Source organism: Salmo salar, chromosome ssa23 (genome assembly GCF_905237065.1).
Source record: "Salmo salar chromosome ssa23, Ssal_v3.1, whole genome shotgun sequence".
NCBI classification, from domain to species: domain Eukaryota; kingdom Metazoa; phylum Chordata; class Actinopteri; order Salmoniformes; family Salmonidae; genus Salmo; species Salmo salar.
The window spans coordinates 7,163,120-7,190,217 of record NC_059464.1 but is presented as its reverse complement, the minus strand read 5'-3'; the positions used below and the strand labels follow the sequence as shown (position 1 = coordinate 7,190,217).

General features: G+C 41.3%; 1 protein-coding gene across 4 annotated transcripts in view; it reads right to left on the bottom strand.

Moving 5' to 3' along the window:
• The window catches only part of LOC106584010 (microtubule-associated serine/threonine-protein kinase 2), a 160,715-nt gene that overhangs the window by 68,696 nt on the left and 64,921 nt on the right, over positions 1-27,098 (bottom strand). For all 4 annotated transcript variants that reach the window (XM_045706495.1, XM_045706497.1, XM_045706494.1 and 1 more), the window contains one exon: positions 9,684-9,775. In XM_045706495.1, the coding sequence (XP_045562451.1) occupies positions 9,684-9,775 (92 nt within the window). The remainder of the gene's footprint in view (positions 1-9,683; positions 9,776-27,098) is intronic.

Sequence of the window (27,098 nt, the reverse complement as noted above, 5' to 3'; positions counted from 1 at the left end):
TTGGACCATAATAGTTTGCCGGTAATGTGGACACCAAGGAACTTAAAACTCTCAACCTGCTCCACTACAGCCCCGTCGATGTGAATGGGGGCGTGTTCGGCCCTTCTTTTCCTGTAGTCCACGATCATTTTCTTTGTCTTTCTCACGTAGAGGGAGAGGTTGTTGTCCTGGCACCACACTGCCAGGTCTCTGACCTCCTCCCTATAGGCTGTGTCATCGTTGTTGGTGATCAGGCCTACCCCTGTTGTGTCGTCAGCAAACTTAATGATGGTGTTGGATTTGTGCTTAGCCACGCAGTCGTGGGTGAACAGGGAGTACAGGAGGTGACTAAGCATGCACCCCTGGCAAGCAACACTGAAGCATGCATGAGAGCACCAGCTGTTCCGGGCAACTGTGTGATCACGCTATCCGTAGCCGATGTGAGCAAGACCTTTAAACAGGTCAACATTCACAAGGCCGTGGGGCCAGACGGATTGCCAGGACGTGTACTCAAAGCATGCGCGGACAGGCAAGTGTCTTCACTGACATTTTCAACCTCTCCCTGACCGAGTCTGTAATACCTTCATGTTTCAAGCAGACCACCATAGTCCCTGTGCCCAAGAAAGCGAAGGTAACCTATTTAAATGACTACCGCCCCATAGCACTCACATCTGTAGCCATGAAGTGCTTTGAAAGGCTGGTCATTGCACACATCAACACCATCAATCCTAGACCCACTACAATTTGCATAGCGCATACAGATGACGCAATCACACTCCACTCTGCCCTTTCCCACCTGGACAAAAGTAACACCTATGTGAGAATGCTGTTCATTGACTACAGCTCAGCTTTCAACACCATAGTGCCCACAAAGGTCATCACTAAGCTAAGGACCCTGGGACTAAACAACTCCCTCTGCAACTGGATCATGGATTTCCTGGCAGCACTGTACGTCCAACCGGCCTCACAACTGTAGACCACGCAAGCCCAGGACCTCCACATCCGGCTTATTCACCTGCAGGATCATCTGAGACCAGCCATCTGGACAGGTGATGAAACTGAGAAGTATTTCTGCCTGTAATAAAGCCCTTTTGTGGGGAAAAACTCATTATGATTGGCTGGGCCTGGCTCCCCAGTGGGTTGGCTTGGCTCCCAAGTGGATGGATCAATGCCCTCCCAGGCCCACCCATGGCTACACCACTGCACAGTCATGTGAAATCCATAGATTAGGACCTGATGAATTTATTCAAATTGACTGATTTCCTTATATGAACTGTAACTCAGTAAAATCGTTGAAATTGTTTGTGCATGTTGAGTTTATATTTTTGCTCAGTATAGCAAGACACGGCCGGCCACGTGACTCACTTTCTGTAGGAGCGAACCATTTTCGTGAACGGGGTGGTGTACCTAATATACTGGCCACTGAGTGCATATTTGTGTGTGCTCTAGAGGGAGTGATGACAGAAAAGCCAATAGAAGCCAGAGGTCAAGGTCATAGCTTCTCTCTTCCAGCATGTCCTGCAGCCCAAAGTGTGTGTGTGTGTGTGTGTGTGAGCGTGTGTGCATGCGTGTGAGTGTGTGTGCTTGACAGCCTATACAGTTTTATTATTTCCTGTTGAGGAAATGAGCTGGTTGTTATTGCATTTCAGTAAATGTCACCAGGCTCAACTTAAACAACCAATAAGAACACACGGCCACAGCCCCTGTTGAGACAGTGCTGTGATTTCCTGTCTGCCTGTCTGTTACTCTCTCCATCTCCTTTCTCTATCGCTCCTACAATTTTCTCTCTTTCAATATATCTAGCTCTTTAGAAGAGGGGTGTGTGTGCGTGCATACGTGTGTGTGGTGGCCGGCATGGCAAGGTGTCAGAGCATTCACCTAAACCTGTCAGATTACATTAGGTTGCTGCATCAGGGCTGGAGACACTTGAACGGAGACAAACACACAGGCACGCACGCATGCATGCACATGCAAGGGATGTGACAAATGGACAATTTTGCTAAACATTTAAACATCATAACATTCAGAAAAAAAACATAAAATTCCACATCAATTCACAATTCAGAATAATGGTCCTATTACGCATGACCGCTAGGGCCGGGCAATGAAGTTATATCTACCGCAGTCATATACCCTTGAAAGCGTCTCGGCTACGGAATGTTTGTTGGTCTGTAAGGGTACACTATAGCTTTTCAAACGCCGACACAAAACCTTCTCTGGAGATAGTTTCGAAGCGCCACTGAATGGGCATTTTACTTGTCTGTATAGGAATGCCCCATCTGAACCGGGATCGACGTCCATCACTAGGTAAGCAGAACTGTCAATCAAATAATCTTGAGCTGCCTGCACGCAGACCACTCTCTCCTAAAAAAATTACTTTAAAGTTTGTTCAATACCGTGACTTACCATGACATGCAGTAGAAAGAAAATATCTTCTGCTAGGAATCGACTCCTAAGATTCAGTATTTTTGGAACAGAGGAGACAGATTAGTTGCCGTACTTCCGAGAACACAAACGCGCTCACATCTTTCATAGCGAGCTAGCGAGGGACTGCGAGAGAGAGGAGGGACATAGTATAGGCAGGTTGGCCACCAGGCAGACGGAGTCAGAACCCTGCACTCGGTCTATCTATCCGCAATCAAAAACTGTATTTCGCAATGGAATGTTGTATTTCACAACTTCAGTAAAGCAGGGCCTATCATCAATGAATAAGCTAGGATATTCTACATGCAACAGACCGAAGACTGAACACACTCACATCATTAGCGAAGATTAAGAGCAGGCGAGCAAGCTGCACTTTGATTTTAATTCAGTGGAGGAAAAAAAAAAAAAAAAAAAAAACATTGTTTATCCATTAGGGATTTTTCTTAACATTATGGATCCCAATTTCGTTGAAATGTTTTAAAGTTAAAACGTTCACACCCTAGCGCACGCGCACACACACAGACATGCACACAATCTCCAGCGACAAGGAGTGTCAGTATGTAACACGTTGACTCTGACTAAACAACCAGTGAACACTATTTACTGAATGTGTATGAGTGTTCTCTCTGTATGTGCGACTTGCTGGGTGGATACATGCTGTGTTGGCACTTTTCCATGTCATGGAACGGTTGTCTCCACATGCAGTGGTTCCGGTTTTATCCACACAGACACACACTCTAATGTCATAGGAACAGCAGAGCCACTAGGCCCTGACTGTGCAGAGCTCAGTGTGTATTCTCAGCTCCTAATTGGGTCGTATGCAAATAAATAATTGTATTTACAGTGTTTTGTAGGCTAAACAGCTGGTAACAGACTCACTGAAAGGTGTCCACCCACTCTACCCAGAGTGCCTGAAAACACACTTTGCTGATTACATTTCACTTCCTTATGTTAATAAAATACATTTTACCAAGACAAATATGATTATAATTGTTCTGAATCATTCAACGAGGTCATTCTCTAACATATTATTAGCCTTATATATAAATAAAAAAAAGTCGGATTTCGCAACATCCGATAATAAGAACTGAGCTCTGTTGACATAGTGGTGCAGGTTTCTCGTAACCTTTGAGGATTTTACATTTTGTGGTGGTAGTCTTCAAAGTTGTTTCCGCGGGTGGCAAAAAGCTAAATTAGCATGACACGAGCTGAATTAAATGTTAAAGACTTTGAAAATAAAAAGCTTGGCATCAGTGCGCCATTGACATTTCACAGAGATACGCTTGTTTTGGTGAGAAATCTTTGAAAAAGAAGAGGAATTTCAAATGAATATGAAAAGTGTATATAGTGTGTACATGTCATGTGTCACAACGTCCACAGAAGGTGGCGTCTCTCCCGGGTCGGGCGGCGCTCGGCTGTCGTCGTCGTCGCCGGCCTATTAGCTGCCACCGATCTCTGTTTCTGTGTCATTTGGTTATGTCTGTTTTGGTTAGCACCTGTTTTGTGTTAGGTCGTTAGTGGGGTATTTAGTCTGTCTGTTTTTGTTGAGGTTTGTGCGGGGTTATTTTCGTGTCGCCCTATTAGTAGGTTGGGGGATTTGGTCGTCCTCTGTCACTGTCATTTTGGGCATTAGGGTTGCGTCCCGACTCTTTTCAGGATTATCTTGTTCCTGTTGTTTTGGAGTATTGTTGCCCTGCCTTGTTTTGGTATTTGTGGACTTATTCATTAAACGTGTTTTCACGTACCTCGGGTCTCCTGCGCCTGACTTCACCCTCCTGCTATTTAGAGTGGTCTTGACATGTCTCAAAATCGATGTCCATCTTACCTCTATATTATTTTATGTCCTGTGTATTCGAGAAGAAAGATGACGATTTCAACGGGAAAGTGAGCCTGTCAGGTAGCTAACAGTTAGTAGCATTAATTCTTGATTTCTGACGCAATGTAATTAGCCACATTTTTGACCACTATTTTTCTCTGGCCTCTTGATTTAACGTTAGTCACCTTAATTCTGGCCATCCTACAAAGGTGAAAACTCCAATAACGTTTGAACGGCTAATGATTGAGATAAGGTTTGGAACATTGGTTTTCTCAGAGGATTATCTACACAATTAACATATGGTCAAAATATGCATTTTTGATTGGACACCCTACTCAATGTCAGCCGGCTACTTTTTCCACTTCATAAATTAACTAGGATTCTTTTCATTTAAAAGTTTCAATTTGCTAGTCAGAAAAATCTGTATAGCCTTTCGTCCCATGTAATGTAAGTGGTAACGATGAGTTGAAAGCCAATTAATTATTGTTTTCTGGCACATTCATTTATTTTATTTTGCATGTTTCATAGGCCTATAGCCAGCCACGGAGACAGGGCGCATAGGCTATTTACTGTTTTTTGATTGACGACCGAACAGCTTAGTTTATAAAAGATGTCGACCTGAATTAATAAAGTTCAATATACTGTATATCCCTTTGCTATTCATAAATCATACAACGTAGTTATATGTCCATGGTATCGCATCTGGACAAGTAATACAAAGATCTTGTTAGTATTTTCCGAGGATTCGAAGCCCATGTCGACTTGCCAGTGTAGCCTACCTAGTGATGGGTTGATCACGAACAAACTGATCTTTTAGGTGAACGGAACCAAAACGTTAGACTTCAGTGTGGCTTTTGACATTATCGATCATAGTCTGCTGATGGAAAAGCGTATGTGTTATGACTTTTTTCATTATTTACTAATGACATGCCTTTTATGGATGCAGATAACTCAACACTATACACGTCAGCTACTACAGCGAGTGAAAGCCCTGCAACACTTAACTTAAGACCTGCAGTTAATTTCAGAATGGGTGGCAAGGAATAAGTTAGTCCTAAATATTTAAAACTAAAAGCATTTTATTTGGGACAAATCATTCACTAAACCTCAACTAAATCTTGTAACAAATAATGTGGAAATTTAGCAAGTTGTGGTGACTAAACTGCCATGGTCAAAACATGTTGATACATTAGCTAAAATGGGGAGAAGTCTGTCCATAATTAAGCGCTACTCTGCCTTTTTAACAACACTATCAACAAGGCATGTCCTACAGGCTCTAGTTTTGCAGCACCTGGACTACTGTTCAGTCGTGTGGTCAGGTGCCACAAAGAGGACCTCGGAAAATTACAATTGGCTCAGAACAGGGCAGCATGGCTGGCCCTTAAATGTACACAGACAGCTAACATTAATATCCATGTAAATCTCTCATGGCTCAAAGTGGAGGAGAGATTGACTTCATCACTACTTGTTTTTGTAAGAAGTATTGACATGCCGAATACACCGAGGTCTGTTTAAACTACTAACACACAGCTCGGACACCCATGCATACCCCCACAAGACATGCCACCAAAAGTCTCTTCAAAATCCCCAAGTCAAGAACAGACTATGGGAGGAGCACAGTACTACATAGAGCCATGACTACATGGAACTCTATTCCACATCAAGGAACTGACGCAAGCAGTAGAATCAGATTTAAAAATCATATAAAAAACACCTTATGGAACAGCGGGGACTGTGAAGAGACCCACACACACAGGCTAAGACACATATACACATGACAAGACACGCACTCTACACACACGTACACATGGATTTTGGATTGTAGATATGTGATAGTAGTGTAGTGGCATGAGGGAACACACTTAATCTGTTGTGAAAAGTGTAATGTCATGTCATATTTTAAATTCTATATAACTGCCTTAATGTTGCTGGACCCCAGGAAGAGTAGCTGCTGCCTTGGGGATCTTTAATAAATACAAACACAAACACATCGGTGAGAGAGCCGTTCATTTGTCTCCCTAATTTGCATACTGGTAGGCTACTGCTTTTTGGCGATTATCTGCAGAGAAATTATGAAAACATTCTATGAAGATGTTGAAACCTCACTGCAGGAACAATAGGTACTGGAGAGAGAGCCTCATTCTGGTCAAAAATATAATAAAAGAAAACCGATTGAAAATTATAAAAGCAACTATCATGATACTTACAGTGCATTCGGGAAGTCTTCAGACCCCTTCCCTTTTTCAGCATTTTGTTACGTTACAGCCTTATTCTAAAATGGATTAAATTACTTTTGTTTTCCATCATCAATCTACACACAATACCTCATAATGACAAAGCAAAAACAGGTTTTTAGATTGTTTTGGGCTGTAACAAAATGTGGAAAAAGTCAAGAGGTCTGAATAGTTTCCGAAAGCACTGTATATGGTAGTATTAAATATATTGATATAGGCCTACTGATTTGATTAAAGTGTCAACAATGGAGTAGTCAACTGTTTCCTGTGTAGCAAAGCCCCTGTTTAACACCTGCTTCATTCTTCAATCATAGCTGTAGGTCTATTCATGGTTGCCTGACATTGTATAAAAGTGGGGGTGCACAATCTGGTAGGGGGAGTAGACTAGATTATTTATTCTGACTAGATTACTAATCTACAACCTTCCCAAAAAAGTCCCACCCACAGTGATTGATTGACAGGTCTGAACCCCTAACTCTATGATTTACACACATCCTGCCCCATCCCCTGACAATCCCACCCACAGTGATTGATTGACAGGCCAAACTGTTAAAGGTTTAGTTCACCTAAATTACAGAAGGACACATTGGCTTCCTTACCCTATGTGTCCACAGCAGCTGAGCCAATAAAATACATAATTTGAAGAAGAAAAAAATTGTGGCAATTCATATCAGTAAAACTTTGAATATGACTTTAATCTCAAGAGAAGACAGGTTTAATGTTAAAAAAGGTAATCTTACTTAGTAAATAATCCTGATCATATAGGCCTAGGCCTAGACAATATTCAAAACAACTAACAATACACTGAATTCATACATTTTCAATAATTTTTATTGTAAAGTCATCTTTCTACTCAATACCACAACTAATTTGACCAGTCTGGGAGGTAAGGTTGTTAAAGTCCAGGTAGCAGATAATGGACCCTATCAGATATTTATATAGTTGGTGATGTATATAAACGAATTACAACTTTAAAAATGACTTGTTAGATTACAATTGTACAATTCATGCTCCCCCTCATAAAAACCAAAGACTGCCGGAAAGGCCCGAACGCAAGATCGTAATTTTGATGACACACGGTGAGCCATCTGTAGCCTACTGTACATGATAAACTGGTGCGCACCAAGCTCTACTTCCCGTTTTAGTTTGGAAAACGGCTGTGAGGAATTTTCTACAATATTCACAACATATTGACACAATTACAATCTTCATAGAATAAAAATGTAATTGAATCAATTACATGATTTTTTTTGGGGGGGGGAGTGAACATTTTCAAGCCAGCAGCAGATGAAACAGAAAGTGGATCCCTCCCTCTCGCCCTGATTTTTGTCTGCGGCTATCACTGTCTATCTGGCTAGCTTAAGGATATTTACTAGCCCATAGCAGTGACGAACTTGTCTATGTTATCAAAATATGGCAGTACACAAACAAAATCTAACTCACTTTGCCAGCTATAAAGAAATCAGTGACAAATTACTCCAGAAACTGAGGAAGAGGATTGCTAGCTAATGTTATACCAAGCTAATGTTAGCTGATGCCTCTTCAACAAGAAGAAACTGTGAGAACATTGACCCTAAGATAAAAAAATATATATACTTTCCCATCGAACTAAATCCAACCCCCTTAAGAAAACCTGTCTATGGGACGTCTCCAAAATGACCCAAGATCCGCGATGAGATCCATGACCAAAGCATCCCATTTCAATTTAGCACGCAGGCAGCCTCTTTAGAAAACTCCCCCGGCGCCACAGACACCATCCAACGAGCCATCCACACACACACACACAGAGCCCAAGTGCAGACAGCCAGCGGCTCCAAAAAGTCATGCGGCAAGTTGCAGGAATACATTTTCCCAATGAGCAAAATCCACAATACACCTCTCTAACGAAAACCTGGCACCTTTCTCTGAAATGCCACCAGATCTACAATCTAATAAATGGTCGAACCGTTGCATTAGCATTCAGCCCGCCATCCACACATGTATGACAGCACCAGAAGTTAGCTCCCAGCAGTTGGCAGATATGTTAATTAGCTCTTTCACTTACCCAGTGAAGCCTTGATATTGCCTTGATAATTACTGCAGGTGCTGCTGGCTGTTTGTGATACCTTATAAGCCACGTTGTTGGTAGGGACAGCATCCACTTTGAAAAGCAACGTTTTGCTGAAGAGCTACTTTCATTGTTGATAGCCGTGGAAGTTCTCAAGGATGAAATTTTCCCTGTAGATTGACGAGTAGATGCCCAATTCGCATGCCTCATTCTCACAACTGTATCACACTTTTTACAAAGTGTTTCATTTTCATAGCCATAGAGGCATACTCACATTTGCATAGCAAGTGCTGCTACAGTACACCCTGCTACCACACAAATCTTGGCCATCTTGATGAATATTAATGCAATTGCTAGCTAGCTCCATACTACTAACCCACAAGTTTATAATATTTTTTACCCACAAGTGTATGAAGGGTGAACATGGATTTTTATTTCCTCACTGTGGGACGCTGAACGTGGGGTGTTGTAGGATTGTTTCCGAAGTAAGAGCTGATTTGCAGAAAACCTCAAATTCAACTTTTCGAACAATATTACAGTATTATAAAAATGTATTTAAGAGTTTGTAACTTGGGAATGTTTTCTTGGAGTGCTCTTGCTAGCAGATACCCATAGACTTCCGTCATTGCACTAACGCTCGTTAGCATTGGCTAGCAAAACTACCTCTAACTTCCTTCATACTGGACGCAGAGACATAAAAACGAGTTAACGAGTTAATCTGACTCTATGGAAGGAGATAAAAGTCCCGAAGTATCCCTTTAACGTTTTCAATAATTTAGCTGTGTATTTTGGATGGAATCAGGTCATCAGAATGTGCCAGAGGCCACCAAAATAGAGCTTGTTCTGCAATTTCTTTCCTGGAACTCCCTGGCTGGCTAGTTTTGCTATTTGGCTAGCTACTCCATGTACTTACGGAAAACACTGATGTGATGCTGTATTTCTGGTGGACCACATGTAGACTTTTCTGCTGAAAACCCCCAGAGACAAACAGCATGCTGTTTGTTTATGTTATAATGAACTGCAGTGGAAAAAATGCACTCCAGCTAAAACCATATAAAAGCTCCATACTTGATGGGGGTTATATGTGTGTGTGTGTGTGTGTGTGTGTGTGTGTGTGTGTGTGTGTGTGTGTGTGTGTGTGTGTGTGTGTGTGTGTGTGTGTGTGTGTGTGTGTGTGTCTTACCTGGGTGTCCATGTAGTGGTGAGTGTGGTCTGGGTAGTGTAGGAGAGGTGCTGGATGTCACAATCAGGCTCTTCCTATTGCTGGTCCGACAGCTGGGGAGAGAGGAGACACACACACTTAGAGAAGAGCCACAAACACACTTAAAAACGACAACAACACACACCGAGGCAGTACATTCAATTGGGTGACCAATGAGGAGTTTGCACTGAACTGGGAGGAGATTTTCAGTACATCTGGAACCAGATGAACACTTATTCCCATAATGTGTTCTATCAACACACCATTCGCTCTTTCAGTGTCCGCATAACAGTGAAAAAGTCGCTTTATTAAGACTCTCCACTTCAACCACGTTAGGGGTTACAGTAGACCTAGTTAAAGGAACAGTGTAGCAGCTCCACACACACACATACAGCATTCCAGCTGACCCCAGAGTCTCTGTGTTTCTGTCCCCCCTCTCTCTCTGTCCCCACTCTCAGTAACGGCTCTACTCAGTCTGAGCAGCTTTTCATCTCTCTCTCTCTCTGAAGACCCAATCATCACAGCTGGAAGCCTGTACAGTACTCAATGCCCACTGATCAGAACTGCACACTACATTGGATTTGTGTGAGGTGACTGACTGAGGAGGGTGAGTGTGTGTGTGTGCTTGTGTGTGTAAGAGAGGGAGAGAAAAAGGACAGTGTGTGTCTGTCCGTCCGTCCGTGAGGACGGTGTGTCAGTGTGTGTGTTTGTGTGTGTAAGAGAGAGAGAAAAAGGACAGTGTGTGTCTGTCCGTCCGTCCGTGAGGACGGTGTGTCAGTATGTGTGTGAGTCCGTTACTGTTGATCTCTAGTTTTATGAGTATAATAAGCCATTAACTGTTCGCAGTAAGAATCCCAACATAAAAACACCTGCAGAGCTCAATGATGTCTTTGCACTACTACCGTAGCTGCTAGCCTAGTACTGCTGCAATGATGATGACGCTAATGTTCAGTACACAAGCATACAAAACAGGTATACACACACACAGCAAACTAACAGTGCCATCAGTCAGCTCTGCTTAATGTTTGTATCTCACAGCAGGTGGTCTACAGCAGGGAGCCTGCATAGGAGTGGAGAGAAGAGGAGAAGAGAGGACAGAAGAGGAGAGATGAGATGAAAGGGGAGAGGACATAGTTTGAAGAGGAGAGGAGAGGAGAGGTGATGAAAGAGGAGACGGTGGTTTGAACATGATTTTGGTTAGTAGAGCCTTCCTGGTTGGAGCTCAAATGTGCACACAGAGCTATCATCGACTAAACACAAACTGTACGACTTGATCTAGACAGCGTGTTTCTTTGTCTCCGTTTTATTATTATTTTTATTATTAGGGGTTCAGCAACGAAGCTGGTGAAACCCTATTGTATTTGTTGTCGTTAATTATTATTTTCCTTCTGCTGATTTAGTGAAAAATACAAATTCCTGTGAGATGGTAAGGGTGCAACTTTGCAAGATTGTAAACGGTCAAGGGCCACACCCTCTCATGCATAGCCATGCATATTGGCCACATGGTGGCGCTATAACAAGCAATTGAAAATGCTAACTTCGAAAGGTCACGCTCACCCCGTCCGATACATATACAGTTGAAGTCGGAAGTTTACATACACCTTAGCCAAATACATTTAAACTCAGTTTTTCACAATTCCTGACATTTAATCCTAGTAAAAATTCCCTGTTTTAGGTCAGTTAGATATGTTAATTCTCTCTACTATTATTCTGACATTTCACATTCTTAAAATAAAGTGGTGATCCAAAAAACAGGGCGTTTGACCTAAAACGGGAATTTTTACTATAATTAAATGTCAGGAATTGTGAAAAACTGAGTTTAAATGTATTTGGCTAAGGTGTATGTAAACTTCCGACTTCAACTGTATATATATTACTATTTGTCACATATCAGTTTACAAACAATGTAAAAAATTATCATTGAGTTAATAAAGCCGCATACAAAAATTATATTTTTTACTTTTTTTGAGTAAGGCAGCTCCAAAATGCAGGTTTTTCAACCTAGCTCAGTGCTTTCTGTGGTGGTGGGGGAGCCAGCGGAAAATACAGAGCGTAGGGGTTGGTAATGTTCTCTAGTTATGGCGTGATTGGCTCAGCGTTCTGTCACTCATGTCTAAGGGTAGAGCTTGAAAATTCAAGCCCCTTAGGTGCTGCCATAGAGTTATATTAGAAGTGCCCATCCAAGAAGGCTCAAGGTCATTGGCCACAGATAAAATGGCGTCTGGCAGCGAAAATAAACTGTTTAGCAGCCAGACAAGTCTCCGCTGATAGCCAGGTGTAGCAGTGGTAAGTTGTTGGGACTGCTGTTGGGACAGCTTTATGTACCGTTTTAGTGCAATTAATGTATTGTTCAGTGTTGTGTGGCCCACCAAGATTTACATGCTAAAATTGCCACTGATTACACCTATCTATAAATACTTTACATTATTTGCGAGATCAGACATAATATCACTATAATCCGAGTTTTCTTTTTTGGAAGTTGCTTTCATTTCAGCGATTCTAATTTGTAAATATTTCAACAGTATTACAGTGGGGGGGGGGGAGTATTTGATCGCCTGCTGATTTTGTACGTTTGCCCACTGATAAAGAAAGGATCAGTCTATAATTTTAAAAGGTAGGTTTATTTGAACAGTGAGAGACAGAATAACAACAAAAATATCCAGAAAAACTCATGTCAAAAATGTTATAAATTGATTTGCATTTTAATGAGAGAAATAAGTATTTGACCCCCTCTCAATCAGAAAGATTTCTGGCTCCCAGGTGTCTTTCATACAGGTAACGAGCTGAGATTAGGAGCACACTCTTAAAGGGAGTGCTCCTAACCGCAGCTTGTTACCTGTAAAAAAGACACCTGTCCACAGAAGCAAGCAATCAATCAATCAGATTCCAAACTCTCCACCATGGCTAAGACCAAAGAGCTCTCCAAGGATGTCAGGGACAAGATTGTAGACCTACACAAGGCTGGAATGGGCTACAAGACCATCGCCAAGCAGCTTGGTGAGAAGGTGACAACATTTGGTGTGATTATTCGCAAATGGAAGAAACACAAAACAACTGTCAATATCCCTCAGCCTGGGGCTCCATGCAAGATCTCACCTCGTGGGGTTGCAATGATCATAAGAACGGTGAGGAATCAGCCCAGAACTACACGGGAGGATCTTGTCAATGATCTCAAGGCAGCTGGGACCATAGTCACCAAGAAAACAATTGGTAACACACTACGCCGTGAAGGACTGAAATCCTGCAGGTCCCCCTGCTCAAGAAAGCACATATACATGCCCGTGTGAAGTTTGCCAATGAACATCTGAATGATTCAGAGGACAACTGGGTGAAAGTGTTGTGGTCAGATGAGACCAAAATGGAGCTCTTTGGCATCAACTCAACTCGCCGTGTTTGGAGGAGGAATGCTGCCTATGACCCCAAGAACACCATCTCCACCGTCAAACATGGAGGTGGAAACATTATGCTTTGGGGGTGTTTTTCTGCTAAGGGGACAGGACAACTTCACCGCATCAAAGGGACGATGGACGGGGCCATGTAACGTGGATGGGTATTCCAGCATGACAATGACCCAAAACACATGGCCAAGGCAACAAAGGAGTGGCTCAAGAAGAAGCACATTAAGGTCCTGGAGTGGCCTAGCCAGTCTCCAGACCTTAATCCCATAGAAAATCTGTGGAGGGAGCTGAAGGTTCGAGTTGCCAAACGTCAGCCTCGAAACCTTAATGACTTGGAGAAGATCTGCAAAGAGGAGTGGGACAAAATCTCTCCTGAGATATGTGCAAATCTGGTGGCGAACTACAAGAAAAGTCTGACCTCTGTGATTGCCAACAAGGGTTTTGCCACCAAGTACTAAGTCATGTTTTGCAGAGGGGTCAAATACTTATTTCCCTCATTAAAATGCAAATAATTTGTAAAAAATGTTGACATGCGTTTTTCTGGATTTTTTTGTTATTCGGTCTCTCAGTGTTCAAATAAACATATCATTAAAATTAGACTGATAATTTCTTTGTAAGTGGGAAAACGTACAAAATCAGCAGGGGATCAAATACTTTTTTCCCCCACTGTAAATGATAACTTTTTTCAATGTCACAAATCTTTCTTCTCTTTCTTGTGATGTAAGTGTCGAGACGATGCGCTGAATCCCAGACGAAGCTTTAGCTTTCTTAGAGATGCAACGGAAAAACAATGTATTCCGTTTATCCCATTTCAGCCATTACCACGGTGTGTTTGACCGGTCACTACAAACATTTCCGCGGTCGTGATGTTAACGGGAAAGAAAAGTCAGGCACAAGCAAGAGCATTGAAGAGTCGCAGGAGTACAATGAATGCAATCAATCCAGTGACATTTAAGTGACAAGTGGATTTTGCACCCCTCAAACTCAGGAAATAGAAAAAGACAGATCCTTAGGTGGGCAGGGCATGCACTTTGCTACTCAAAGGGTGTGACGGGAGGATGGAGAGAACAGAGGGGTAGTAGAGAGACTAGAGAAACACTCCACCGCATGCACACATATTTAACAACATCCTGTCTAGTGGAGAGAAAAACAGGACCAAATCAACAACAAGGCCTTGGTACATTAACATTGTTATGGTAAGAGAGCAGCTGTGTGGAGGGAGGCAGGCAGGGGCGTGAAATGAAAGTTGCTCTGTAATTACAATCACCCAGATTTCCCAAAATTCCAAAAAACATGTTTTCACTTTGTCATTATGGGGTATTGTGTGTTGATGGGTGAGAGAAAAAAATCAGGCTGTAAAACAACAACATTTGGAATAAGTCAAGGGGTATGCATACTTTCTGAAGGCACTGTAGAATTAAACATAATGATTATGGCTCTAGATTGCAGGAAAAAGCTGTTTCAGGTTTTCAAAAAATTCTAAATTATCCAACTTCCAAACGGGGGACCTAGCACCCCTCTGGACCACCCCCTAGCCATCATCACGCACTTTGTGCCCCCTCAGAATTTTTGGTTTCATGATACCCCTACAGTACATGGCAGCCTTGAACACACACATCTGAGGGATTTGTGAGGTGTGTGTGTGTGTATTTGGTTTTATTATCCTTGCGGGGACCAGAAATCCTCACAAGGACAGTAAAACAAGGAAAATTCGGACAAGTGGGGACATTTTGCCAGTCCCCACAAGGAAAGAGGCTATTTTAGGGTAGGGGGTTAGGTTTAGGATTTTAAGATTTAAGTTAGGTTAAGGAAAATAGGATTGTGTGACTGTGTGTGTGCTCAAAGTCTACTTCAAAGCGATATACTCTAAGGAAAGATTTAACAGAGACTCATGGTAAAGCCCAAGTCTCAGGTCAAACAAATCTCTCTCTCTCGCTCCTGAGTGAGGTCCCAGAGGTTATAAGTATGTTTGATGAAAGGAATCATCCAGTTTGGTGGGATCATCCAGCTACTGCTAATACATCAACAGTACCAACCTACCTACCTCTGTAACCAGGTGGGAGGTCTTAGCTAGGAGCTACTAGAGTTCGACCGATTAATTGGCATTGGCCGATTAATTAGAGCCGATTTCAAGTTTTCATAACAATCTGTAATCGGCCTTTTTGGATGCCGATTATGGCCGATCACATTGCAATCCACGAGGACACTGTGTGGCAGGCTGACCACCTGTTACGCGAGTGCAGCATCAGAAGGACCTTGTGGCTGCACGGAGCCAAGGTAAGTTGCTAGCTAGTATTAAACTTATCTTATAAAAAATTATCAATCTTCACATAATCAGTAGTTAACTACACATGGTTGATGAAATTACTAGGTTAACTAGCTTGTCCTGCATTGCATATAATCAATGCGGTGCCTGTTAATTTATCATCTAATCACAGCCTACTTCAACTTGGCCAAACAGGTGATGAATTAACAAAAGTGCATTCGCGAAAAAAGCACAATCGTTGCACAAATGTACCTAACCATAAACATCAATGCCTTTCTTAAAATCAATACACAGAATTATGTATTTTTTTAAACCTGCATATTTAGTTAAAAGAAATTCATGTTAGCAGGCAATATTAACTAGGGAAATTGTGTCACTTCTCTTGCGTTCAGTGCAAGCGGAGTCAGGGTATAATGCAGCAGTTCGGGTCGCCTGGCTCATTGCGAACTGTGTGAAGACCATTTCTTCCTAACAAAGAGTGTAATTAATTTGCCAGCATTTTACATAATTATGACATAGCATTCGAGGTTGTGCAATGTAACAGCAATATTTAGACTTAGGGTTGCCACCCATTCGATAAAATACGAAAAATACGCAACGTTTTGCTTTCTAAATGATAGTTTACGGATTTCACCATATTAATGACCAAAGGCGCGTATTTCTGTGTGTTTGTTATATATTAACTAAGTCTATGACTTGATATTTGATAGAGCAGTCTGACTGAGCAGTGGTAGGCAGCAGCAGGCTGGTAAGCATTCATTCAAACAGCACTTTACTGTGTTTGCCAGCAGCTCTTAGCAATGTTTGAGGCACAGCGCTGTTTATGACTTCAAGCCTATCAACTCCCAAGATTAGGCTGGCAAAACTAAAGTGCCTATAACGACATCCAATAGTCAAAGGTATATGAAACACAAATGGTATAGAGAGAAATAGTCGACGCGTCATAATTCCTATAATAACTTGCGGCTGAACTTGAAAGGGGTTCCTTCATTATTTTACCGTTCATGTCTTCCATAGAGAATGTCTTGATCTACTTCAAATAAGGTTTTTGTTTCGTGCAGGCTTAAACCGCCTCAGCGTTTTGATACTCGTGTAAATCTCACTAGGATAAGTTAACGTTTGTCAACATATTTTCATAAATCCACTCTACCAAAAAAAATATCTTCGCTTATATTTAGCCAATATTGATCAGAGTTACCTTGTCCTATGGATATCTACACAGTTATCAAATTGTCAAGGTGGTGTAAGCCTACACGAAACACAGACGTTATTTGAAGTTCATCTAAAAATATCCCATGGAATAAATTAATGAAGGAACCGCTTTTCAGATTTTGCTGGAAGGTGTCATGGGGATTATTATTAAAATAGGATTTCCTGCATATAGAAATTACAGTTTTTGTTTTCAACATTCATCACAGGTAACTTAAACTCTAGTTTTATTATTCAAAAAGTTGAGAGTATTTGTGTCTTCAGTGTCCTTGTCACCTCAGAGAGCTGTGCATGTGTGTGTGTGTACGATTATATACATTTTACAGATGGCTTTAGCCTTTTCTGTCGGTGCTTTGTTCACTCCATCTTTTTCATTCTCTCTCTCTCAGAGAGAGGCCAGAGAGGTCCATCCATACAGCTGCCACTGGGCCTCTCAGACATCCCATGATGCTGTCTACCTGGACCAGAAGCAGTGACCTCTGACCACTCTGACAAGTAGAGGTTTGAGGTCATAGGGAGGAGGGTCTGACGGTTCCATAAAGAGGACACGTCCACTTACTATGTTCTTTAGACAGATGGAACACACACACACACACACACACAACATCCTTCTCATCCTTCAAAGATGGTAAGAGACTTATCAAACACACAGCTTCTCATTGTAACGGCTGTCTGAAGTAGTAGGCCAAGGTGCAGCGTGGAAGTTGTTCATCTTTTATTTTAGATGAAAAAAAGGCACTTCACAAAGAAACACAGACGACAGCCAAACAGTCCTGTCAGGTATCCTGACACACTAAACAGAAAACATCTACCCACAAAACCCAAAGGAAAAACATGCTGCCTAAGTATGACTCCCAATCAGCAACAGCGATGTACAGCTGTTCCTGATTGGGAGCCATACCCGGCCGAAACAAAGCAATCCCCAACATAGAAATACAGACATAGAATGCCCACCCAAATCACACCCTGACCAAACCTAAATAGAGACATAAAAAGGCTCTCTCAGGTCAGGGCGTGACACTCATGAAGGAATTCTTACCCAAGCTTGGCTGCTTACGTTGGATGCACACCCACTGGCCACAGTACACACATGCATACGCACGCACCAGGGTTTCCGTTAGCCGGTAATAGCTGGCTATTGGCCAATAAAAAAAATGAAAAGTCGAAAAATTAAACTGCCGCTGGGAGAAAAACAAAAAACGAATAAAAATGTGCTTACCAAGTCCGATAATAAGTTGAATGGACTAACTCTGTGTGCAATAAGGGTATTTAACATGATTTTTTAATCTCTGTAACCCACACATACAATCAGCTGTAAGGTCCCTCGGTCGAGCAGTGAATTTCAAGTACAGATTCAACAACAAAGACTAGGGAGGTTTTCCATACAAAAAAACAGGCGTCCTTCCTAACTCAATTGACAGAGAGGAACAACCACTCAGGAATTTCACCATGAGGCCAATAGTGATTTTAAACCAGTTACAGAGTTAAATAGCTGTGATAGGAGAAAACTAAGGATGGATCAACAACATTGTAGTTACTCCACAATACTAACCTAAATGACAGAGTGAAAAGAAGAAAGCCTGTACAGAATAAAAATATTCCAAAATGTGCATCCTGTTTGCAATAAGGCACAAAAGTAATACTGCACAAAATGTGGAAAGGAATTTACTTTTTGTCCTGAATACAAATTATTATGTTTCGGGCAAATCCAACACAACACATTACTGAATACCACTCTTTATATTTTCAAGCATGGTTGTGGCTGCATCATGTTATGGGTATGCTTGTCATCGGCAAGGACTAACAAAGTCCTAGAGGAAAACCTGGTTCAGTCCTCTTTCCAAAACACTGGTAGACAAATCCACCTTTCAGCAGGACAATAACCTAAAACGCAAAGCCAAATATACACTGGAGTTACTTACCAAGATGCCTTGTTACAGTATTGACGTAAATCGTCTTGAAAATCTATGGGAAGACTTGAAAATGGCTGTCTAGCAATGATCAACAACTAACTTGACAGAGCTTGAAGAATTTAAAAAAGAATAATGAGTAAATATTGTACAAAGCTCTTAAAAGACACCCTAAAAGACTCACAGCTGTTATCACTCAGGGGATGAATACTTATCTAATACAAATATATTACAAAAAAAGTTAAAACGTTAGAATTTTCCTTCCACTTTTTGTGTAGAGTGTTGACAAAAGTATTTTGTGTATTTTGAGTATTTTGTGTAGAGTGTTGACAAAAATATATAATTCAATCAATTTTAATCCCACTTTGTAACACAACAAAATGTGGAAAAAGCCAAGTGGCGTGAATGCTTTCTAAAGTCATTGTAAATACATTTGACCGGTCATGCTTAAACACTCAATGGACAGTTTATTAGGTATAGTCATCTAGTACTGGGTTGGACACCCCTTTGCCTCCAGAACAGACTGAATTCTTTGGGGCATAGAAATGTTGCTCAATTGTCACCGACAGCTTGATTCAGTCTTATGTAGCAGCATTTGAAATTGTGTTTTTTTTTTTTTTTTTACATTGGATTAAAGTAGAGACTCTACTTTAAAATGATATATCATATACTACAGCTGAGGAACAATGGGAAAGTGAATCTGCTTAGAAAGTTGATAAACTTGTAACCCCACTTTTGAGAAAATGGCCTTTGAATGTTTTGGTACACCTACTGGAAAGCTCTTCTTTGTCTATACCCATTCAGCATCATTCACACCCACTTAAGCCTTAGCCCCACCCATCTCTTTAAGGATTCACATGAGGCCATGTGCTAAACAATAAGTATGGTAGTGTACAACCAAAGACTTCAAGACTAAAGGCTGGTTTATACTATCGACATGTCTGTATACAGTTGTCGAAGTGACATCATGAACATTCTATTGTCGTCTGACAGGGATGTCGCTAGGCCTTCATTAGCCCCCCTAAATAAATCAATATATCAGTCAATATATTTTCTCTGTGATTTCTTCTTTTTTTGTCAACCATTCCATCGCATCTTAATCTTCTTACCGGGCGGGCACTAAAACGTGGGGGAGGCTGCTGCCGCAGAGACTGCTGCACGTGCTAGTGACTGTTAGGTCTACTTGTAGCTAACATTTTGGTTAATGTTAGCTACTTCTGTGGCTTGAGACTGTTAGCTAACAGTAAACGGACAGGAAAAGGCTCTGACAGAACGGATTCATGCAGATAGGCTACGATGTGAATTTGGGGCGAGTTAGAACAGACAGAGAGAGAGTATTCACTACTATAGACTTTGGTCATAATCAAAGCTTTGTTAACCAATATGTTAACGTTTTACTGTGAGGCTGCCTGTAAGTTACAGTGTAACAGACGTTGCGAGCTAGCTAACGGTAACGTTAACGGTGTCTTTTAAATTCGACATAAATTGTGGCGATGATATCTAATTAACATTGTATTTAATGTAGTTTTGCTATCTGTGCCAGGCTACAAATGAGACAGATAACATAACATCATGCACATATCTTTTCATACTCAATTGCTTTCATTCAGTAGGCCATTGCAAAACAATTATAAGTAGGTCATGTGTAGAAAAGGTGACATAGTGTTGACCACAATGTCATTGTATTATCCTCAATTTGTCAACTGTAGGAAATTCTTCAAGAGAGGCAGTGCCAGCAGCTCTGCCGAAGGCCAATCCGGTGAGAAATTAAGATTTTACCAGTTCAAACAAACAAATTAAAACTTAAACTGAATAATCACCTATTAAGCCTTGAGTTATTGTAAATATGAGTTTAATAACAATACATCGTCAAAACACAGCAGACAAGAATGAGGGAAAGAATCTGGAGGCTGACAGGGCTGAGGGAGCATGTCTGATGAAGGTTAGTGATAAAAAAAAAGCGAGTAGATGTTTAAGCTTTCAGTTAAATTTGTACAGCATATGACAGCATATGTCTTACTTTTGTTAGGCATAAATAAATGATGTTCATGATATCTTAAAGGGTCATGCAGAAAGAGAGGCTTCTGTTCAAGGCAGAGATCAACATGCGAGCTGTATAAGTGAGAGAGAGCAAGCATGCCCAGAGAAAGAGGGACAAGAAACAGATCCAGAGAGGGAGGGACAACATACAGATCCATAGAAAGAAAGTAATCAAGCTGCTTCAGTGAAGCTGAATAGCTACCCACGCTAAAGTTTTGGTACACTGAAAAGGACATTTCAGCACTGCTGGTTTGAGAAATACAATTGGGTAGAGAAAAAACATTATATTTGATTATTTTGTCAGTAACAGCTGCAAAAATTGGAAAAAAAGCTTTGTTTATCTTTGGTAAACATGAGATGGCACAAACACACAGAGACAGTGTTGGTTCATGGCAAAGCCACCAGGCAACTAGCAATCATGGGAACATTGCTCAGATTTTAACATCTGCCCATGCTAGTGATATTGCAGAGAGAAGGGAGTATCTGAGGAGAATTGTTGCATTCACCTCAATGTTAGGAAGACAGGGGCTCTCTTTCCGTGCCAACGATGAATCTAGTGAAAGCACAAATAGAGGGAACTTTCTTGAATGTATGGAGCTTTTGAAGGAGTTTGACCCTTTCCTGCAAAGGTACAATACTAAATCAAATGTGACGTATCTCTCACCAGAATCTCAAAATGACATGATCGAATGCTGTGCTCAAGAGATTACAGACACCATAGTCTCTGAGATGTCAAAGTCTGTCATGTATGCCATTATGGTGGATGAGGCCAGGGATGGGCAGTCTGAACAGTTGGCTCTGTGTGTTAGGTATGTGACAGAAGGGACAGTTAAGGAGCATTTACTAGCACTAGCAGAAATCAAGTAATTTGATCCCCAATAAATAGCAAATGAGTTGCAACAGCACCTCCAAATGAGAGGGGTAGCAGGCCCAAGGTGTGTTGCACAGACCTATGATGGTGCAGGTGTCATGAGTGGGTCCAAAGGAGGTGTGCGAGCACATTTCAGACTGCTGCATCCGGAAGGCAATGTATGTACATTGCTATGCTCATACTATGCTTAATTTGGCTTAATTTGGTGCAGGGCTATTATGGAGGCTGCTGAGTTTTCCAGTTTCTTGGAGAATGTGTATTCGTTTTTCAGTAAATCCCTAGTTAACCACCACAAGTTCAAAGAAGCTCAGTCCAAACTTGGAATAGCATCAGCTGAACTTGTACAGCTCTCAAACACTCACTGGGCATGCCAGCTACGGTCCATAAATGCAGTCATGGACACTTTAACTGCTATTTTTGATTGTCTATCTGCCATTTGATCCCCCATAGCTGTTGGTCTGAGAGCAAAGCTTTATAAGTTCTCCGCCGTGTATTTGCTACTGATGTTTCAGTCCCTTCTTTCTGAGGCACTACACAAGTTCCTCCAGAAAGAGACTGTTTACCTGGCAGAAGCTTGTTTAGGGCAAACAAGCTGTATGTGACACACTGATAGGCAAACACACACATGCATTTGCCACAGAACTTTATGACAGAACCAAAGCACTGAAATTCACAATATTCGAGAGGCAGATGCAGCAAGAAAGCGCAATCAAACAAAAATGGGAGATTTTGTGGTGGAGACCTCCTTGGGTTTAGGCACAGAATTCTCATGTTCCCAAACAATGAAAACAGAGTTGTTGCTCCCCTGCTTGGACAGGGTGGTTTGTGAGCTTGACCAGTGATTCTCGACTGTAGATGCAGGTTTGCTCAAAGGCATACAGGCATGCAGCCCCAACTCAAAAAACGTCCTAGCTACATCATGCTTCACTGAGTTTGCCAAGCACTACGGTATTGATGTTAAAACAGAAGAGATGTTGGTGGCCAGAAACTTTCTTGCCCGGAAAAGAGAGACTGGATGTCCTCCCAAAGATATGCTTGCTGTGCATAACCTCCTGGATGATGATGTTTCCTTCTCTGAAGGAAATCATTCAGGTTGCCCTCACAAGTCCTGTAATCAGCTGCTCCTGTGAAAGGTCCTTTAGTGCACTGCGCCGGCTGCACTCCTGGTTGCGTAAGACAATGGGTCAGAAAAGGCTTGCAAGTGCTTTTGATGGTGTTGGATGGATGGGGACAGAGTGGACTTTAATTCCTTTATTTGGATAGAATTTAAGTAAGTCATATTAGATTAGAACTATGAGACAGGTATACTTTTAGCCAACCTTGACCAAAAATAACCTTATTTTGCTAGATTTTACACCCGTTGTTACTCTAAAAAATACATGATGAAAAGATGTTTTGGGGGGATTTTAAAAAAATCCTGGGGGAGTATGCCCAGACCCCCCTAAAAGAGGCTTAGCCCCCTTATCCATGAATCTCTAGTGATGTCCTGTCATCCGACATCACACTTGACGTTGTCGTTATGAAAAAGTATAAACACAAAAACGACATTAGCAGCCTGGTGGTCCAAAATAGCATAACTGGTGTATTTTAACACAAATAAACCCATCCGTTTAAAAATGAATTTAGTATATGTTAATTTAGCAAACCTGAAACTAAAAACAACTTTCTGAACAATGTTTTGGTTAATTTCTAGCTTGTTAGCTAGCTATCTAACGTTATGTTAGCTGGCTAGCCAGTTCAAACAATCATATCAAATAGCTGACAACATCTTAACTTCAGATCATTTGTATTAATTATTACAGGAAAATAAACTCACAATAAGATAATTATTTACAAGTTAATGGCGAGCAAATTACAGAAAATTGCTTACGGTTGTGAGTGTGACAAAATAAAAGCAGGGCATTCTACCAGAGAATTTTAAAACTTGGACACTGTCTCGTTGGCCTAACATTATATCATAATTTGACTTTGGTGCAGATCATGTTGTTCTTCACATTACCGTCTCTGGTGAACACACACTATATCAAATACAATCAAAGTTTCATGTACAGGGTACAGAAGGTGTAAACGGTACAGTTTAATGGTTACTTGCATAGTGGAGTCTTTTGTTTAGACATGTAGCTAGCTAGCTAGTTAAACAATGAACCATAATCCCAACTCATCTCATTATTCCCCTGTATGAATCTACAGGTAGATAAAGCTAACCAACTAGCTAGGTTCAATGTTAGCTAGCTAGCTAACATTAGGCTATAACTAGCAATGCAAATGGCTCTGAGATATGAATAATATTACTACAAATATCATACAGATAATATTAGCTAGCTAGCGAGCGAGCCAGCCAGCCAGCCAGCTAACGTTAGCTAGCTAGCTAATAGTATGATTTCACTTGCAACGAAAATGACTTTCTGACAAAATTAGAAACGTATAATATCTGAAAATGTAGCTAGCTAGACTCTCTTTCCCATATACATGGATGAACTCTTCTCCCTTTGTCACGGATGCCATTGTTGCCCTTAGTTTGAAGATTTAATCCAGAGACAGGTGTTTTATTCATCAGCCTTCTGTGTTATCTTTTCGACAGCTCATGTTATAGACAGAAAGGTGCTACATGGCAGATCAATCTGAACTTATCTCTCGGCATGTCCATCCCATCCATTATCTCAGCCAATCATGGCAAGCGGAAGGTTCCTGTCTTTTTCTGTGGCTAAACAAACTAGGCTCATAATTTTTTTTATTCGTATTTACAGATGGCATACAAGTTTATTATTAAGGCACATGAAAGTTCACATGTTCCAGAAGGCATTTCTGCCCAAAACATTTTTAAGTTCAAATGCCTCTCCTGTGAAGTAGTGACGCACGACATACACCTAGTTTCCTGAAACAAATCACAGTTGGTATCAAGGGACCTAACGTGTGCCAGGAAAACATTCTGCACACCATTATACCACCGCCACCAGCCTGTACCATTGACACAAGGCAGAATGGGGCCATGGACTCATGGTGCTTACGCCAAATCCTTACTCTGCAATCAGCATGACACGACAGGAGCCAGGATTTGTCGGACCAGGCAAATCCACTCCCCAATTGTCCAGTGTTGGTGATCATGTGCCCACTGGAGCCGCTTCTTCTTGTTTTTAGCTGATAGGAAGTGGAACCCAGTGTGGTCTTCTGCTGCAATAGCCCATCTGTGACAAGGACTGACGAGTTGTGCCTTCTGAGATTTTACAAATATTTCCATATGCCATTGAAACCAGTAGTCTATGTTCTATTGCTTTTCAAATCAACTTGCTTTCATTATCCAGTAGCCAAAGGCACAATCCTAGTCATATAAGCAAACCATGCTAGTTTTTCCATCTTTAGATCTCCCTTCTTTCAGATATTTTCATCTCTGTCACATGAAACCGCTCACATGATACGTATGCTTTTTACAATGGTGTTTTCCCGGTAATTGCATTATGGAACGAACATTCGCATGTAGCCTACTGCCTTGTGCACACTTATAATGTGAAAAAAATAAAAGTTTAGAGCTGTTGTATCAGACTCATTGCTTTTTAAAGTATTGTTTTTTGTAGACCAGGTCTACTGGTTGTATGAATTTGGGATCTATCGCCCCACAACTGTCCCATAGTCTGTTTGGAATAGGCTATTTCTTTCTTGCACAGAATTACAAACTGACCAATAGATTATGTCAACTTTTATGGGGATTGACATAGGCTAATGATTTTGCTATTCGTTATTGGTCTTGTTGTAAATGTGGCAGTTATTCTAACATCTTCAAAGTGCGCATCGGAATTCAGGCAAGAAGAACGATCGCTGTGCATCCTCGAGGTGCATGTTCTGTTAAGATGGCTAGCCATAATCTAAATGGGATTTCTGTCATTGCATATGGGTGCAGTAAATTTCTCAAATGTCGTTAAATTAAAATGTCCGGTGCCACATTTTCCTAAGGAAAGCCTGGCACACATGCATACACACCTACACACAAAACAGACAGACAAGAGAGGGATTGGAATTGGAAATGTGAAATGAGATTTGAATGTTAAATGTCAATTAATAATTTTCTTTATATAAGTAATTACCGGCTCTAATTGTCTCACCAAACAGTTCAATGAGGGGGCCGGCCGGGGGTTCGACAGGCAGGCGGCAGGCGGGTAGACGCCACACATCAGGAGTTAAACAACATAATTACACTCAGCTGATGTGACAAGCCAATTAGGCTAACACGAGAACGCCGCAATTATACAGAGACACCTGCTAACAGGGAGTCAACAGAGCGACCAGAATCACCATCACTGCTAACAGGGAGTCAACAGAGAGAGAGACTTGAATCACAATCACTGCTAGAAGGAAGTCAACCCGAGACAGACCGACCTGAGAGAGAGACCGGAATCACCATCACTGGTTCTGATAGCCTACATGTATGATGCAGCCCAGTAGTGGAAAAGGGCCTCCAAATTAACAACCAGACAAAGTTTTTTTATGGGGGTGGGGGGCAGAGTTAGGCAGGCAGGGGGTCTGGCGTACCGCGTATACAATGGTAGGGGAGATAGATGGACGGATTTAGAGGCAGACTAGCCTGCAACATTTCTCTCTCTAGCCACAGGACAACAGTATCGACAGCAGCCAAATCACACTCAGTGTTTTTTCTGCAAAAGAAAAGTATTGGGCGGGTTTTTAGTCGAAACAGTAAAAAAAATATATAGATATAGATACAGTACCAGTCAAAAGTTTGGACACACATATTCATTCAAGGGTTTATCTTTATTTTTACAATTTTCTACATTGTAGAATAATAGTAAAGGCATTAAAACTATGAAATAACACATATGGAATCATGTAGTAACCAAAAAAGTGTTAAACAAACAAATAAATAAAAAATATATATACACATACAGTACCAGTCAAAAGTTTGGACACACATATTCATTCAAGGGTTTTTCTTTATTTTGACAATTTTCTACATTGTAGAACAATAGTAAAGACATCAAAACTATGAAATAATCATGTAGTAACCAAAAAAGTGTTAAACAAATCAAAATATATTTTATATTTGAGATTCTTGAAAGTGGCCACCCTTTACCTTGATGTCAGCTTTGCCCACTCTTGACATTCTCTCAACCAGCTTCATGAGGAATGCTTTTCCAATGCTTTGACCCACAGGACTGCTGCTGACTGGATGTTTTTTGTTCGTCGCCACTTTCTCTGAAAACCCTAGACACTGTCATGCGTGAAAAGCCCAGGAGGCTGGCTGTTTCTGAGATACTGGAACCAGCGCACCTGGCATCAATGATCAAACCATGCTCAAAGTCGCTTAGGTCACTAGTTTTACCCAGTCTAATGTTCAATCGAACAGTAACTGTATGCCTCGATGCCTGTCTGCCTGCTTCAATGTAGCAAGCCACGTGACTCACTGTCTGTAGGAGCCAAACACTTTCGTGAACGGGGTGGCCACTGAGTGTATTTCTAGGTCTCTACTGCCTCAATCAGGTATTGATTGTGCTATGACTGTACAAATACCTCACAGCCAGGAAGCTAAGAATACAAGATCATTAGAGAAAAAGGTCAAGGGGAAAAGGGTGAAGAGAGGGAGAAAAACCGAGGATGGAGGATATAATAATCAATCCCTAATTTTCTAACATCAGGAGGATATAGACAACGTAACACTGCAGCACATTCCATGGCAATGCTTCCAGAATACAATAA